Here is a 19,222-nt window from a genome sequence, read left to right on the forward strand (position 1 = left end):
TGGACAAGTTCCTAGCTGCTAGCCAGAATCTGATCAACTTTTTCTAAGCAAAGTGTTCAATAAAGTAGTAACACCTGCCCCTCCCCATTTACCACCACCTGTCAGCTGGGCTTCAGATCAGGCTGCTGGTCTGAGACAGCACCTGTGGCTCTGCTGGATGACCTCTGCATTATAAAGAAAAGATGATGTTCATATCAATTCTAACAGACTTGGAAGCTTTGATAAGGCTTATCTCCAAATACTTATCCTTTCATCCCAAAGACAGCTGCAGAAGGCAACCAGTAAAAGCCTGAAATAACTTAGGTAATTTTTCTCAGACCACAAACACAGGACAGTACAGGCACTGCTTTTCTCTGCCATCTTCAGACTCTCACAATGATCATACTCATCCTATATACTCCTCATCAGGACCTAGATTGCGAGTGTAAGCAGCAGAATGTACACACAGCATTCAACTCTATCTCATGACAAGTGTGAACATAAACTATGTAAAAAGCTTCAGTTTAAAGAGGAGGTGGCAAGAACTGAATCCAGGAAGACAGAAGTGTTCAAAAAAACACAAACTTTCTCTAGCATTGCTACCATTTAGAAATATATTTGTCTTTGTGCCACTAAATCAGGTCACAGCTTGAAAGCTGTCTGTTCTTCCTCTTCTTTGGCTCAGGCAGCCATGGCAGCAAAAATATTTCCCTGGCTTTCATCTAAGGCTTAGTCGAACCTACCTGCTTTTCAGGCATGGTTTTGTCCTGATGAAGCAGTCACTCATATCTCCAGATTCACACTGCATGCACGGAAGGAAGAGGAAACTGTGATCTTATTTGGAACTGAAGCTCCAAATGAGACAAAATTCAAAAGCCCATCCCCAACAATAGAAAGTATCCACTAGGAAATAAAAACTTGTACAAAGACCAGTCAATTTTTCAATGGCCTACACTGGGCTGTGAAAGCAACTTGTAACAGCATTGCCATTGCAAGAAAACATTTGTCATTCTTGACAATGAAGAATAAGAAACAAAAATTTCATGACAGTATTAGCATAATTGTGATACTAATTCCCAGAAGATTAATGGAATAAAAAGCAAACAAAAATTATTCAGATTAATTTACTCTCATTTTCATTTTCACATAAAATGTAAAGACTTCAATAAATTAATTGAGCTACTTACCGTACAAAGAGAGAGAGGGGCATGCTTGTTGGCAGTGTTTTATGAACCTGAAAGGTAATGGGATCCATAAAACTCCTTGACATTTGTTTCTGAGCTTCACAAAATTAGAGTCTATACTTCATACACAAAGTGTCAAAAAGACTAGTTTATTTTGCCTGATTCATCTACCAGCCAGATTTGCCACTCACCAGACTTTGTTTCATAGATTTTTACTCCCTTCCCTTTAAGAAATAATAGAGCATGAGTTCCTTGAGGTAGTAAGTCTTTTATCAAAGGCAAAAATAACAGATGGATTATGCCTATCCTGCAAAAGACATGCCACAACCACTCTTTTTTGATGTTGTTGAAAACATACAAAGAAAACATACTTATGTTCAGAAACATGTTGTTAGTGTAAGATCAATATTCTTGATGGAGAATTGGTGTTCATCTTACATAAATCTGCTTTTCCATATTTACAGAAACTAGTCACACAATGGAAAAGAAACTCTACTAAAGAATGAGGTTTATGTGTTCTCTAATCAGTACAGACAGGATCACTGTCTAAAAACATTGTAGGAACAAGAGATACTAATTTCCAGTATTTGTAGAAGTTCCACATAAAGATGAAAAAAGCTTTCAAATGTTGTAGCACACTCAACTGAACAGAAAACTGAAGTGCATTTTAAGTGATGACACAAAACTGCCATAGAAGTCTAGCTTGTTTCAAAAAAACCTGTATACTTAATTTCAACAGAAGTAAGAAATATCAAGAGTTTGGTAGATATTTTGATAGTGTTTGCATGAATTTTACACGTGGAAGCTGTTCTTCCTGTATTAGCTTCACTGGCTCAGATACTTACGTAAATTTCCATTGTCTTGTTTCAAGATTAGTCATCTTAAATCCAGTTCAGGAAAAAAAAAGAAGGATGTCTTCTCTTTTCACCTGAATTCCTCTCTCATTATCTGCAATTGATTTAAAAGGAGTCTCTTCAACTGTTTACACAAAATAAATCATTCATCATCTTGCGTGTTTAAACCTACTCAAATTCATTGTTCTCAGAAAATAAATATTATGGTCATTTTCCTGGAATAATATCAAAACTGTATGTTACAAAGCTAAGCATTACAACAGTGTATTAACTTCTTGGTCAAAATTTGTGTTAGTATGCACAGCAACTGAAGGAGTAAGCCAATACTCATTCTATAAGATCTTGATTTTCCTGTCTTTCAGCTAAAATACTATAATATTGGGAATTAACATTTTGACAGGTCATAACACCTTTAAGTCCTCCACTACAGAACTGGACGCTCTCAGCAGTTACAGTTTCCCAACTAGCAGTAATGTTTCAGACTTAGGTGCCTGTGGAAAAGACAGACAAGTCTCCCCACAGAATCCATTACCTGAAAGCAAGCACCCAACCAAACTCTTAGCTTTTTTTTTTTTAGTAAGATTTGCAGCTATAGACATATCTGATACTCTATAAACCAATCAATCTATTTATCTTACAGTCCTAGAAAGAACTGCTGTTATCAATATTTTAATATCCAAGTGTTTTTGTAAGATTCTGGAGGAAAAAAACAAAGAAAAAATATTACATTTACTGATCAAACTACTCCTAAATAAAGAAAATTACTCCCCTCAAAAGTTCCAGACAAAATATAAATTAACCAATATGATACATTTGTTTCCAATGAAGCAAAAATAAAATGCAATATCCAGAGTATTATTCATATGTTTATCCCTGTCTTTATATATCAATCACTCCCGGGATCTAGGTAAAAGGAAAAGCAACCAACATATAAACAAGCCTCAGTGTGAATTTACAAGCGTTCGTTTTTAAGGACAGAGTTTTCTCCAGTGATTGTCTGCTGCATAGTTGTACTTGATTCGTTATTTATTGAATTTGATATTTCTTTTTAAGTTTATACTAATTTTTTTGCCTTCTAACTGAGGCTTCTATATTAACTTCCAGCACCTAAAAAAATTTCCCAAAACTCTCTCTGAACTTTAGACACACCTGTCATAACAAATGATGTATACCCATCATACATACCCAGGCCCTCCAGCATTTTAGCAGTTTAAAATATTTATTGAAAATACCGAAACTGAAAGCATATTTTTTCTCAACAGTTCAACTTCGTGAATAGTCATGTCCACTGCTTTAATGTACTTCTAAAATAATTTATAATGACAGGATAAAAATCAAGCTCTAATTTCTATTGTATAATGTTCTCTGTGCCCTAACAGTTTACTACGTTCTATTAACATATATACATGCAAGCTGACAGTGTGTCATACCAGAGAGTTTATAATTGGGCTCAGAGAACCTGATGCATATGGAAGAAAAACAATGAAGCCGAGTTTTCAAATCTCAGCAGATGTAGCACTTGGGAAAAAAGTCTCTACACATATATCAAGTTAATTTGTCTGAGAAGTCACTGGTAAACCGTGATTCACATAGCTGTACCTGTCAGATGAAGTAACAGAAAAGCATTTCAGAAAGTGGCAAGACAAACAGCAGGGCCAATTCACCTGACCTTAGATAAGGAAAATAAGAAAGCAAAACTGAAAAAAATAGAAAACTAATATGGGGACTCTGCTAACACACAGCACTAAATTCTAAAAGAACATCTCAGGAAGGAAATGGATTTCACTTACAAGAAGCATTGAAAGGAAAGGCAGTGAAATACATTGGGAATGTGCTCTTATGGGGTAATGTAGAGGATATTTCCTTCAGAGTTCCACAAATTTTGGTCCTTGATGGAGATAAAAAAATCTCTTAGAAATTTCAGGGAATTAACTAAAAATGTTAGCTAGGTAGTTACTTCCTTTTGGTTTGTACGATGCTTTTATTAAAACATTCAGAGGAAAAGATTTCTTGCACTCAGTGAAACTGAGGATTCTGAAGGATATCCCTTCCCTCTATATAGAGGGAAATTATCTGTAAAAGCATTAAGCAATATTTCCTGGTATTACATATGCTCAATATGATGTTAGTCTCATGAAGTCAATGCAATATTTGTGCCAAAGCATATACCTATATTTCTGTCAAATGTCAAAATGGAAAAAGATAAGCATTAGGCTGTTTCTTGGGAATTACTTTTGAAATGCCAACAACTCAAGTGTTGTAAGTTGTTTTTAAACTAATTCCTTTGAATTGTATCTGAAATACCTCAAATCCATTTATCGTAATTACAAGTGGCAATTCACGTAGCTTGTTATCAGCAGCACTTTACAGAACTCTGCAAAAGGACAGAAAGGGAGCCCCATGTGACAGCATAATTTTTTTAAAAGTCTCTTGAGTAAGGCACTGTAAAGAAGATTATATTAGAAAATAATTACATTTATAGACAAGATTAAGGTACATATCTCTATCTATACAGACAGCACAACCAGAACTGGCCAGCTGTTAGACAAAAAACGTCCATGTAGATAGAAAAAAGTGAAAAGCAGCAATACATTCCTTGAACAAAAAACATATTGATAAAAGAATGAGGTACAAAAGGCAACAATTCTCTCCAGATGAAAAGGACTGTTAAAACAGTGCTTACACTGAAGAAGGTAGAATTGGAGGAACCACTTTGCTCATATGCTCAAAACTCTACCAAAAATAGCCAGATAGCAAACTTTATTCATACTTAATTTTTCTTTCCCAGGTGCGAGGAAAAGAAAGGGCAGGAGGAGTTGAGGTAGTGGCACTCCCAATGCTCAATGCAATTCCTATATGCTTGATATTCAAGGCAAGCATTTCTAGTCTTCTTTGCCCCTGACAGTTTATATATATATATATATACACACACATTGTTTATCTTTAAACCTTTTCTTATCCAAATCACTAGTAGATGAAAGTGATTCAAATGTGTTAGTCACACGATAAAAGGTTGCATGGTGCAAATGTATGTAATATCATCTCATGGAAGAGGCTTAAGAAATGAGAAAAAGAAAGGTAAAGCACATAACCTTCCGTACAGTCATGTAACATTCACCTAGTTTCCAACTTTTTGGGCAAAGACATTTTTAGAGTACTTAGAATGTGAAAATACTGGCAATTAAACTCAGGAATTTACAGCAACCCAAAACACATCGCAAAAAATCTTCAGGACAGAAGCTGTTTGCAAAGATTTCCTTAAAAGATATCCAGTAATTTATGCCAACTACATCCCTCAATTTGTACAAATCCTTTGCTGGAATAGTTCAATATCTTGATCTACAGTCTCAATAAATTTATATCACAAGCCTATTTTTCTGTGTTTTTTCTTCCCTACAGAAATACTGAATCAGTTACTTGGCATTATACATTTAAATATTAAGTGTGAGCCTTGAAAATAAAATAGGCAACATTCTAAAGATGGTGTAATGGACTTATTTGATAACATATATATTAAAATCTTAGCAAGTTGTCTAATCTTCTTTTAGTCAACAGCGACAAGCACTTCTGCAGAACAATTTACCTAATACTACATCATGTATCTAGAAAAGGTCACACAAACTGCACTGTAAAAATGTCTGTGTTTCCATTGACTTTCAAAAGCAATTACGGTAAATATAGATTACTATACTGCAAAAATCTAAAGTAAGGAAAAAAGTCATATTCAGATAGAATTGAAACTATTTGTCAGTTGTTTCCTTTAACCCAACCGGATCTCAGTTCCAGAACATATATATTCCATTTTTACCAGCTGGAATTGATAACTTAAGGAAAACATCTACGAAAATTCTTTAAAATAATATCATAAAAGAATAACGCATCTAGGTATTAGGATAAACAAAGACGTTATGTCAAATGCCCTATAGCAGGTAATTTCAGAGAAATGACCACCTTTACGTAACAGTCAGTGAGAACAATTTTCAAAGCCTCTCAATTTTTATTTTAAATATTGGGGTTTTTTTGGGTTTTTTTTTTTTTAGAGAGCACACATACACAGACAAACACTCTCATCTTAAAATGAATTTTCAATAAAGCACTACTGACAGTGCACACTGTAAAGGCTCTGGAACACCTTTCTGCTATTTTCCAATAAAATGATCTTGAAGATTAACTCATATTATTGTATTAGTTCAATTCAGAAAAGAATTTCATATTGTTATGATTCAAGCCTATATATATGTAAGTACTTTGAAATGTGTTTACTATAAAAGAAGTAATATAAAAAGTCACATTTCTTTTCAGATTGCACAAAAGAAAATTGTCTTTCCAAGGTATAATTAAATATAAAGTCCATTTTGGTTCAAAAATATGAAAAACTGGTGAACCCTTACAGTAATACCAGAGAAGGGTATCAGAAACAAGTAACTTCTTGCAATATCTATTACACTCTTATTTAGTTTAATTTAAAGCAAGACAACAAAAGTCATAGAATGATTTGCGTTGGAATGGACCTTTAAAAGGTCATCTAGTGCAACCCCCGTGCCATGGCCAGACACATCTTTCACTAGTCCAGGTTTCTCAAGGCCCTGTCCAATCAGACCTTGAACACTTCCAGTAATGGTACATCCACAAGTTCTCTGGGAAACTTGTTCAGTGTCTCACCACTCCCATCCTTATGTCCATGTATAACTCTACCCTCTTTCAGTTCAAAATCATCGTCCCTTGCCCTGTCACTACAGGCTCTGGTAAAACATCTCTCCACCTTTCTTGTAAGCTCCTTTTCATATACTGAAAGGCCACAATAAGGTCTTCTGTAGCTTACTCTTCTCCAGGCCAGACTCCACTCTCTCAGCCTTTCTTCACAGGAGAGGTGCTCCAGCCCTCTGATCATCCTCATGGGCCTCCTCTGGATCTGCCGGAAGTGCTGCAAGTCATTGTTCCCACAGCATTTGGACATTCCTACTTGCAATTGAACTATTTAATGAAAAGTGTAAGAGCTTAGCTTAAACACGCTTCTATTACCTGGCTAAGCTATTCTGGTAAACTTTGCACTGATGAAAGTTCGATAGTAAAATTAAATATTCTCCTAAAAAGGATACTGACATCAGATTCCCAGGTAATCAGAAAAAAAATTAAAAAAAAAGAAAAGAAAAAAGAGTTCCAAGAACAATGGTAAAAGCCACCATAAATTAAACTATGATTAACAAGAACACAGTAAGAATTCCCTTTTACATTTTTATAGACTTCAGAAACAAAAATCTTCTTCAGATGTAGTAATTTCTCATTTCTGTAAGAACTAAGTACCTTCCTCTCAGATGGTGCAGCTTTGACAGCTAACAGAACCAGCGAGTTCTACCACTGTGCTTGAGTACAGTCAGGCAACACAATTCTTCTCTAGAATGGACGAAAAATCAGGAATCAGTTCAACCAACAGAACTTGCAATTTGAAGCATTACCAATCTCCTAAGCATTCTGCTCTGGGCTTTTATTCAGTTTTTGGTACACAAAATACAAACAGAGCACATCTGTTAACAATGTTTTCAAATTAACCTCTACACAAAACAAAACCAGAGACAGTCCCAGTTCTGGACCTTCAAAACACCAAAACAAACAATGGGGTCATAGCTCAAATTGCTACTTTTAGTCACAGGCAAAGACAGAAGGAAGCTTTCTTTTGCCAGGTATGTGAACCTAAAAAAATCGTAAGTTCCTGCCTTCTTAAAATGCTTTCCCATTGGAAGAGCAGAAGGTGCCATTGGTGGAGGGCTCTTAAAGACAAGGGTCAGTCAAAAGCCTGTGTTAACTCGGGCTGCAAGAAAGTGAGGCAGAGAATAACAAAACTGAAAATAAGTTATATCATCCTACAGCCTTGGAGGGGATTGTAACTACAGGAGAAACAGTAGCTACAGTCTCTCTAGATATAGTTAATGTTTTCTTTAACAGCAGCATATCCTTTGGCAAAATAAGTAACGTTTTGTTCTAGAGAAGAAACTTTCTTATTGCTGCACTGGGCCACAGGCACTTGAAAGTGGTAGGAGACACAAAACCAGGGATGATATGAGTAATTAGCTGTTGCACAGAGCCTCCTTCGATAAACAATTATGGTCCCCAGTCCAGAGTTAGTTATGCTTTCCTGTTATCTGAGAGCAAGCATTTGAGGAAAGGTGTCAAAAGAAGCAGTCCATCCAGAGATCAAAATATGATACAGGCCACATGCATGAATGCAAAACCCTCTACTGTAGCCAAAGTCCATTTATTGAAAATAAACCTCTATACTAAAAATATTGGAAAACATATTTAAATACAGTTCATGTATTTTCAAATAATCACTGCATAACATTTTCCTATTTGCAGGACTAACGTAAAAGCATATCCACGAAGAGATGACTTACCAAAACATCTACAGTAAGCAATTTTGCCAGCCATCTGTGCACAAAGCAGTATAATTTCACTTTAAACAGAGGAAAAAAACTTCAACAAATCCCCAGCCCAAGAGCAGAACAACACACCTGGTCAAACATGAACCTAAGGACGAAAACATTTTGGTTTCAATTTAGCAACAAAGAATATGCAGAGCAGGAAGATTGTGGTTATTCAATATTATCTAGATTTGACTAGGTATTTGACACAGCTGTACACAGTTCGGTATCCAAGTGCATTTTTGAGTTATTTACAACATTCAAGGCATATCTCTAATAAATATTATTTGGCATGCCAGATGCTGGACCAACTGTTGATGTGGCTTTTTTCATATAATAGCCTTATGGCTAGAGTACTCACTAAGAAAGCACTAAATTACATCTAAAACCTGAAAGATTTCATACGCCCAGCTTCTAGCAGAGAAGAATGACAGGGAAAATGCACACTCATAAGGCTAATCTCAGTGAAGGACTTACTACCGTTTCTTCAACGGAGTCACTAAGTGACGAGTGAAAGATTAATGGGACCTCAGTAAAAGAGGATAAAATCTAGCCCATGTTTACGCACTTAGCCCAACCAGTGGGGCTCTACCCCATGCTTCCAATACTGCTTTCAGAGTACACTATATGTTAAGAACAACACAGTATATTGCACAGAGGGGAAAAAAAAAAAAGTCAAAGAGGTCTCAATCTCTCTCCTATCAGCCCTGCTAAAAGACATTGAATACTCCTCTGCCACACATTTAATTGAAAATATAAACTTCTTTCTAGTTCCCTTGCCCTATCTTTTTCCCATTATATCCATCTATATGGATATATGGTTATAGTTGTAATGGAAGTAAAGGTTAGGGGAAAAAAAATTCAAATATATTTGAGAAATTGTAAATAATGTCTACTTAGCCTGCATTCAGCTTTAAAATCAGTAAGAAGACATTTCTTATGTTGGTGCCAATGACTTCTACGTGATACATCATCTGGACAGACTATAACACAACTGGTGAGACAATCCCAGCGTCAGTTTGGTTCTCACGTTGACAGGTAGTATGTTGTTGAGACCATTAAGTTCAAAGCACTGGTTTTAATTCCAAAAATGACCCTTCTTATAAAGGAGCAGCTGGGATGTTATATAAAGGAATAGAATTTTAATATCTTGCTCTTCTTATTCAATGTCATACAAGCATTATTTTTAATTCCTGTACACAAACTAGACTGGGAAAAAAGTTTCAATACTGACAGCTGTTCAATATTCTGTGTGTAGGGTTTGCGAAAAATACAAACACAGTAATTCTTGCAGAAAACGTAATAAAATTACAGATCAGTTGGACAGATTAAAAAAAAAAAAAATCTATCTCTTTTCATTTGTAAAATACAGAGAAATTGGTCTGAATGATATATGGCCAGTAACGGGAGCTGTAGGCCTTCATCCAGAGATTACTTGTTTACAACCAGCATAAATCAGCACTGACCATTTATCGTCTAACAGCTGTTCAGGAGCCTATGCATGATGATATGGTAGCTCCTGTTGGAGAGGTGTACGAATGACAGTCACAGCTAATTGTAATCACTTCTGTCAGTCTCAAATAGCATAAGAGAACAATAAGACCTAGAGACCATAGTAGTCTGTCTTCTACATAGAAAGCAATTCCAGAACAGGACAATGAAATGGTATTTCTCAAATATGCAATGTCCACCCAAAACTTAAGAACAGGATCTCAGCCTAAGGTGAGGCCAAGATAATATTTTTCACAGGAATTATCTGCATTTGGCATGGTACCACGCAAAATCTTTGAGGGACTTTTTTATTTATGCTAAATTTTCGATTTTTCTGCTCAACAGATTCCACAGATTTAAATGGTAGACTGCAGAGGCAGTCATTTAATATACCCTACCAGTATTTCATCATTACAAAGTTCTTACTTTATATTCTGTAAGCAAAAGAAATAATGAATTAGGAGAACATTTCCTCTTCCCATTATCACTGACAGAATTTGCACTTATAATGCAGAACTGTAGAGTTACAGGAAATATTTTGCATTTTGGCGTACCATTCAGTTTTGGTGTTTCCATTCAAAAAAACACATTTGCTTGCCTCTAGAAGTGTTGCCTTATCAGAACAGCAGAATCCATAACCCCACAGGGGTCTAATGTTCTATTCTTTATGCTTACAAAACAGTATGAAATAAGGAAAGCCAGAAGCTCATAACAGTCAGAACTTTGCCAAAGCTGAATCATATGCTGTTTAAAAAGTCGCCATTTACACATCAAAAAGCACCTCAGTGTTTACAGTACAGCCAACTGAATAAATGCACTAAAAAATAATTCTGAATTAAAAGTATGTTATCTAGATTCCAGATGTAGCATGCAGTTGTGATACCATATACAACTTCCTTAATTTGACCAAACTTTCTAACATGGAAAAATGCAAATCCCAATCCCAGTTGTGAGGGAGAAAAAACCCAACTGAATGTACGTTTACAACATAAAAACAGTAAAAGAATGCACCGTAGGAACTTCTCTCTGGTCTACTACTGTTCATTAAACAAGCATGTGAATACATGTCTGGGATCTGAAAATGTCACAACTCTTAACTCTGAACTGCTATTGAAGGTGGTCACCCTCTACCACGATAGCCTTCCAAGACAGTTTTAACGTTTACTGATACTTCTGTTATGTAAACAAATTCCTTGGTGGGCTCACCAAGGACTACAAACAGCCTATTTCTACCACTTCAATTTTGCCTTCTCCTGTTGAGAACCTACTAAATCAGACCATTTTTCTTCGGTTGGAGAATATTACATTATATTTATCACTATAGCAACTGAACTAATTGATTTGATGCAGGTTTCTCTTCCACCATAGGATGGAGCCACTATCCCTAAGTATAATCTAAACACTTAAGAAAGAAAAAATCATCAGTTTATCATTTTGCCATGTCAAATAGAACATAATTGGGCTTCAGAAATTAGAGTATAACTTAAAGTCTAGTGGACTCCACATATACATCCTGAACATGCTTTATAATTAAGTTTATCTGCCAAGTGGAACTAACAGTATGGTGTTTACTGGTTGCTCCCAGTAATAGTGATGACTATTGCACAACAAATACATTTCCAGAAACAAAGATTCACAAAGTACTTAGGGGAAGGGGAAGCAACACTCGTACAAGTGACTCGGGAATAAGCTTTATCAGACCAACAGATTAAGCATGAAAATAAGCAATGTAGATCAAAAGTTTTATTTATAGTGCTATAAAAATGGAAAAAACTGAAAAAGTCTGATTTTTTTTCTTTTTTGAGCTGCAGGGTTTGATGTGAATGTAGTAAAAAGATAAAGTGAGAGATAATGAGATATGAGGTTCTTATAATTACCTTAATAATATATTCACCTTTATTGTTTTTTAGAAAAATCTGCTTGCTTTCAGGAATTTAAGTTGGTATACTTCCATATATCTGAATATAAGGTGTGAGGAAAAATACAGAACACCTTACATCATCAAGTTCTTTTCTTTTACCTCCTAAGCAATAAGGCAAGGCTGGTATTCTTAAAACATAAATAAGTCATTCCCAGACCCTTCCAGTTCTGGTTTTCTTAAAAATTAAGGTATCAGATGAAAAAAAAAAATAAAAAAAGGCTGAATAAGCCCTAGATGATTTTTAAAAGCATTTATAAAATTTGCAGTACTACTTTACCCAGAAATAGCCTCACCTTTTTTATCCCCCTTGATTTTTAAACACCTTCACCCTTTCCACAGAGCAAAAACAATTTGTTGCAATATTTCAAATACTACCACTACCGAATACTCATGGTGCTTCATTAACATTTGGAATTGCAGTTGCCAAATCAGTGAAACATTACATAAATGGTGGAGTGTTTTGACACTGCATATTTTAAGCTGCATGGTAATTTTCAGCATTATACGGAACGAAGAGTGTACTACATGTTCGAGGAACGCCTTCTACATTGGCTGAGACAACTGATTAGAAATTGGTCATTTAAGCACACCAGAAATTGGTGTTAACACTTGCATTGTTCAAATAATGAACAATATATAACAATTCACAAGGACAACTTCATTCCATAAAACAAAACATCATAAAGCCCCTCACTATTGAACATAAATAATTTTTAAGATGTCAGTTTCCAGTTAACTCTTTCTGAGACTCCGCTGATAGAAGATACCTGCACAGAAGAACTCGTGTCTGCTCATAAAAAGGCTGGGAACCACCAGACATTTCTAGCACAAACTTAATAAAATATTTCCTACAACTAACATCCAACTCAATTTCCCTTAGGCTTGAACTGTTCATCCTGTAATATGCATTAACTGAGTCACTTATTTCCAGTATGCACATAAATTCTTTCAAATCTCAGCATGTTGTTTACTGTACCCTCTACATAAGCACACAGAATATGGCATTATTAGATTATTTAAAAGTGTGGCCCGTTTGATATGATTTCTTATGAGGCGTGTAACACAAAATGTGCTAAATTACAAAACCAAAAAATTATAAAATACTTTATTCTTTCTGGAATAAGCCTCTTTCAGTGTTTTCAGTATGAAGAGTCACTGTGATATGCAAAAAAAAATGTCAATAAAAGATTCTCTTAGCCAATTACAACCTTGTTTCAGAAGAAAAAAAAAAAAAGACCATACAGAAAATCAAGAATATCGTACAGTTGGAGGGAACGGAACAGAGGGTTAAGAAATGCAGTAGGCATACTCCTGAAAACCAGAATCTATCTCCTATTCATCATAACCTACAGCTTTACTGCTCAAGACAACAAGCCTAGTGCAAAGTATTTTATGCTGCAGCTCATGAAAAGAGTACACACTATGGGTAAATTATAGACCACATCAGTTCAGATTGGGAAAATCTAGATTAATTTTGGCAAAGTTGTGCAGGTCCCTCCTGAAAATTTACATTTTTTTTATTATTATTGCATAGAAACTGCGTTTTCTTCTTTGAAAGATTCCCACTGTGGTACTATGGACTAACTTGCATTTCCCAGAAGTATGGGTATTAACTATATTTATATTACAGAAGTGCTTGAAAATTACTCTTGCAAGGAAAAAAAAGGTAAATTAAAGACCCTTAAAAGTATTAATAGCCCAGGTACTTGATTCTTACAGACACCTTATCTGCAACTCAGGGTGATTAATGGACAATCTATCAAGCCTGAAAAAAAATATACAGAACTGCACTGATAACCTGTGATGCAGCTGTAAAACTGATAGCAGGGGTTTACTAAACTGCTGAGGTTATGCTAAGGAAGTGCCGGGGCTTGTTCCAATGCAATTTCACAGTGAGAGGATCACATATGATCCCAGTGATGTTAAGACATCTGCCACTTGATTAAGTACGTGCTTCCTAAAGCAAAACAACTCCTGTTCACGACGGGAGTGGGAGAGTCTACGTGGAGGGAGCAGTCTGGGAGAAAGCTGATAATAAACAGGGAACAGTAGGTCATGCCTACGACCACTAAAAAGTTTCTTCCCAAAATCCCAGAGATGTTTCTGTTTGGACTGCAAACGCCGCATCTACAGCCTAAGGACACCTCACGCTCCTGAGGAGCGGCAGCATGACCGCCCGCCTGCTCTCCCACGGCGGTGCGGGGCAGACACGCCGGGGTGGCAGATCCGAGGCTCAGCACCTTCCCTGCCAGCTCCAGAGCTCGGCCTTGGCCAGAAGCGCCACCTCGGACGGGAACGGCGCGGATGCACGCCCAGCAAAAGCACCAGGACAAATATGTACTTACTGCAGTAAGCGATTAGGAGACTAGCCAGAATCATGATAGCCCAGAAAGTTGAAGACATGCTCGGCAAGGCGCTGGCATCTTTCCTGCTGCTTCTCCTGGGAGATGGAGCCATCGAAGCCGCTTCCCCGGCGGGGGGAGAAAGTCAGACAGCCTCACCAGCCAGCTCTCCCCTCGACCGATGGCCTTTCTCCACGTGTAATCCTCAAGGAAGGCATCTTCCGACGACCCCACGGTTCGTCAGCAACAACGTGGTCCCGCCGAAGGAATCATCTTCCACGCAAAAAGCTGAAGCCGCTCTCAGAGCGCGCAGGACCGGGGCGCTGCCAGCGTTGCTCCCGCTGCCGGGCCGAGGTGCCCTGGCGAGCCGGGGCTCGGCGGGGCTCGGGGCGCGGGGCCGAGCTTCGAAGGCGTCCCGCGCGCGAGTCTCCCTCTCTTCTTTACCGTGCGGAAGCTGCTCGGCTCTCCGTCCTTCCCCCGCGGCCCCGGGCGCGCCCCCGCGGGCAGGGGCCGGGGAGGCGCCCGGCGCTTCGGGGCGACCCGCAGGGCAGCGGGCACGGAGGGGCGAGCGCAGCCCGGCGGCCGCCGCCCGCCCGCGGGGGAGGCTCCTGCGCGATCCGAGCCCCGCGCCCGCCGGGGAGCGCGGCGATGGCCGGGGGCGGCGGCGTAGCGGGGCAGCGCTGCCCGCCGGGCAGAGAGGCGCCCCGTGCCCCGCGGCGAGTCCAGCCTGATCGCCCCTCCCGGCCGGTCCCGCGGGCTCGACGGGGCGGAGGCGCGAGGGGTCGGCGGCGGCGGGTCCGCTCTTAGGCTGTGCCGCTAGAGCAGCGCCGGCCCTTCAAGTACAGAGAAGGAGGAGGAGGAGGGGGACGGCGGTAACGCCCACAGGTGAAGAGCGTACGGAGCGGTCCTTCCCCCGGCTCCGCGCCACCTGCGCGTCCCCGAGCGCCCCCGCCCCCGGCAGGCATCGCCCCGCACCTGCGCTACCCTCCCGCTGCCACACGGCGAGCGGCGCCTCGGACCGCGGAGGAGGAGCCGCGGGGCGACTCTGCCCGCTGCGGCGGCTCCCGGCCTCGCCGTGTGTGCGGGTCGGAGCCGGCGAGGAGCGGCGAGCGAGGGGGCTCTGCGGGGGCAGAGGCGGTGCCGGCCACCACGGGCTTCGGCGCCGAGGGGAAGGGGAAGAGGGAAAGGAGGAAAGGGGGAAAGAAGGAAGGGGAAAGAAACGGGGAAAGAGGGAGAGGGAGAGAAAGGGGGAAAGAAGGAGAGGGAAGGAAAGGGGGAAAGAGGGAAAGCGGGAAGAGGGAAGGGGAAAGGGAAAGGGAGAGGGAAAGGGAGAGGGAAAGGGAAAGAAAGGGGGAAAGAGGGGAAAGGGAAAGAAAGGGGAGAGGGAAAGAGAAAGGAAGGGGGAGAGGGAAAGAGAAAGGAAGGGGGAGAGGGAAAGGGAAGGAAAGGGGAAGAGGGAAGGGAAGGAAGGGGGAGAGGGAAAGGGAAAGAAGGGGAAAGGGGAAAGGGAAAGAAAGGGGGGAGAGGGAAAGGGAAAGAAAGGGGGGAGAGGGAAAGGGAAAGAAAGGGGGAGAGGGAAAGGGAGAGGAAGAGGGAAAGTGGAGGAAAGGAGGAAGAGGGAAAGGGAAGGAAAGGGGGAAGAGGGAAAGGGAAGGAAAGGGGGAAAGAGGGAAAGGGAAAGGGAAAAGGAAAGGAAAGGGAAGGGAAAGGGGTCAGCTGAGCCCCCTTTGGGAGGCTGCGCTCTTGGCTGGGATGGGGTGCCCGCAGAAGAAGGGGCCCGGGAACCTCTTCCCGCCCCCTCACCTGTGCGGCGCAGCGCGAAGTCTCCACGGTGTATTCTGGCTAGACACAGCCTGAGGTGCTAATGGAAACATTCCTTCTTCAGTATTCATCTGTGGTCCTTACAGGGTCTGCTGGCACGCAGTTGCTGTCGCTGTAGTGTCAGGGACACATGAATGTGAAACCCAGTTCAGAGGTACCTGGTCCACATGTGCCCCAGTAGCCTTTAATTGTGATAATAAAGCCCTGAATGTTTTAAGAGGCACTGGGTAGTTGTGCTTTTCCATTCTGAGTCTCCATAGCAATGTCCTCAAATTAATATTTTAAGTTCTGCAGAAGGTAGTCACGTTCTGAGTACAGGCAGGACTGGCAGACTAGAAGAAGAGCTCGGTTTCAAAATGTCCCAGTCGTATCCTCCTGTGTTTTGCTTGCATAATGAAAACGCCATGAAAAAGTAGTCCATGTTCCTTCAGTAGCCCCAGGCTTGTCTGATTGTTTGTCACTTAAATATCTGGACTTTAAAACTGGGGATGAATTATGAATTATTTACAAGGCAGGACTGGAGGAACTGTTTTAGTACAGCTGCACTTGACTAGCTACTTGGAACTAAGTTCAGGTTTGCACCACGTGGATCTCAACAATGTGATCTCTTTAATGACCTGATTTTCTAACAGAGTAGTTTGCACCCTGAACCGGTAGGGCTGTAGGTTGATGTGTTCAGGTGTGCTTCACAGAGATGAAGCTTTTAACTGTCACTTGGGTATATATGCAACACCCCCTTCCAAGATGTGACTTTCCTTTTCCTTATTTTCAGTGGGAATTTCTTTTCTTTTATATTTAAAACTAGAACAGAGCACAAATCAAGCACTAAAGCAACCTTCTAAGCTTTATTCTCCCCCCCCCCAATATTTTAAAGACCATTTTATTATTATTTTATATTTAGAGACTAAATCTTTGTAATACTTCTGTTCATGACTTAGACACTAGGTAGGCTTTCTTTGTAAGTCAATATAAATCCCATAATACCTTTGGTATCCTGAATATTGTTCAATTTGATGTTGACAAGTACATGCATAATCAAGGTGTTTTTTTTTAAAAATACGAGTTTCAAATTTTCTATTTCAAAATGAATATAAATAAGTATTAAGCAACAAAAAATGCCTTAGCATGATATACTGCTGTTTGTACCAATTTCAGGACTAACATGTAAATTAAGCAGTTTTCTGTACGTATGAGAAGGAATTTGATTTCCATTACAGCTGTGAGTATTGAATGTACAGTTCAATAATATATTTTAACTATTACCAAAAAGAAAAAACATGAGTATCTGCCAAGAGATATATAGTGTGATGTATGGGTTAAGAGACTTTAAAGGCTCAAGGGATAGCTGCAACAGTGTATAGGCTGCTATACCTTTCAATATAATCCGTAGAATTTTATAGAGTAAAACTTACAGTTTACCCATTAAGTTCAAGTTATACAAGAGATTTCCCTTGGAAATACTCGTACATCCACTGTTCAGTCTGAGAAGTGGGAATCATGATTACCGTTCTACTGAATAAAGCCTGAAGCTTGATGCAGAAACTAAAATATTGCTTTGCGAGTTCTGAAAGCTAACATTGTTTAGTTGAGACCAGGTTAATACTCATGTCAAAGAAATACTGAGTTACTCAGAAAATAAGGTACCACTCACTGAGAACAAGGACAATCAAGTTCAGCCCTTTATGTTTCTATCTAGATCTACCTGTAATAATTTTGCATAAGGCATTTTCTTTGAAGAACTTTTTCAAACATTGCATTTGAATTTAATTGTCAAAGGTAAGACTTAAAACTACTCCTTAAAAGCACAATTTTGTGTCACTGCCGATTTGTTCTAAAGTTATGTGTTGACCCCCAGTAACTGTCTGGCTGTTCTGCACTGCCTTGTATTGAAAAGTACCTTACTCTAGAATGACGTAACTCACAGGCTCAGATCCTACTTAATGAAAAAGTAGCAGAACATGACCTTAAATTAATTAGCTTGCCTCTTTCTTGTCATGCCCTCTTCGCATTGATTTTCAAGGAAAATGTGTGAAGCCTCTGTCTTTAATGCCTCCCTCATGTCCCAAGAAATTCACTGTATTTGCACCTTTGTGTGTGCAGACGTATAGAAGCAATAATTAAACTCATAGACAGATGTCTGAAAGCAGAGAAGAAAATACAAACTCAAGTTAAAGGCTGTATATCAAAGTGAAATAAGTTTGTCAGAAATCAGATTTATTCCCATGCAATCAAAGACACAAATCTCTTGTTCTGCCATTGCTGTTGGCAGAGTTAATATCTACAAGGAAATTAAAATAATATTTAAGCTATTTATTAAGATAGTGTGTGCCATTGCTCTGACTAAAATTTCAAGCAAAATGTTTCTATTGTCTAGAAACATGCATAGTTTGAAGCCCATTCTATATTGTATCTGTGTGTCAGAGAGTTTGTCCATGATGTGTATATGTACCACTGCTTTCTACTAGGATGTAAGACCTATAAAGCCTATGTGGTGATATTGTCCTCTATTACAGGGGCAGCCTACAGAGGATAAATCTTAACTTTTTTTTACCGGGAACCTCTACATGGTAGAAGGAAGGTAACATTCTTTAAATCTTTACAGAGAGACCTTCCATTCTTTTGAAATTCATGTGTTTAATTTGAAAAGAGAAGTTTTAAGTGAAAAGTGAGTGAATTCTATGGCAATACACTGATTCGGTGTTCTTCATAAAGAATTACCAACCAGTAATTTTCAACCCAGCAGGTGGATTTTGGCTATAGATAAACTGCAATGCTTCTGTTGATTCTGAATGTTGACTTTAAAAAAAGAACATAATAATCTCTAATGGACATTACCATTTAGGTGTATGAAGTTTGAGAGAAATATGAGTAAAATAGATGTAAAAGAATAGCCACAATAAACCCCTTTTTTTTTCCTACAGTGTTAAAAGTTACATTCGAGAGCTACGTAACGTCAGCTTGTTTTATCTCAACAGAATTTTCAGAGGATGAGCAGTGGAGCTTGTTACTAAGAATGTAATATCTTCAACTTTATTTAATCATTTACTTTTTCAGCAAAGTAGTTAGAATACTCTGTATGTCTTTATTATAATCTGTTGCACCTCTTTAAGAACCCTAGCAAGTACTAGAAAAAATGCAAGAGAAGTGCAGTTTTCTTCCATCTTCTTTGAGAAGAAGGGATCAGGGGAGACCAATCAGGTGATACAGATCC

General features: G+C 39.1%; 1 protein-coding gene across 9 annotated transcripts in view; it reads right to left on the reverse strand.

Moving 5' to 3' along the window:
• TAFA5 (TAFA chemokine like family member 5) overlaps window positions 1-14,655 on the reverse strand; it is a 406,890-nt gene extending 392,235 nt beyond the window's left edge. For 2 of the 9 annotated variants that reach the window (XR_008448196.1, XR_008448195.1), the window contains exon 1: window positions 14,194-14,648. Coding sequence is in view for 1 of the 9 variants with exons in the window: in XM_054056431.1 (XP_053912406.1) it covers window positions 14,194-14,305 (112 nt within the window). In the remaining 8 variants the exon portion in view is untranslated. Of the gene's footprint in view, window positions 1-1,166; window positions 1,214-14,193 lie in introns of all 9 variants that reach the window. The other 7 variants (XR_008448197.1, XM_054056431.1, XR_008448200.1 and 4 more) reach the window with 6 other exon arrangements.
• Window positions 14,656-19,222: the final 4,567 nt, after the last annotated feature.

This window comes from Cuculus canorus, chromosome 1, assembly GCF_017976375.1.
Source record: "Cuculus canorus isolate bCucCan1 chromosome 1, bCucCan1.pri, whole genome shotgun sequence".
Taxonomy (NCBI): Eukaryota; Metazoa; Chordata; class Aves; order Cuculiformes; family Cuculidae; genus Cuculus; species Cuculus canorus.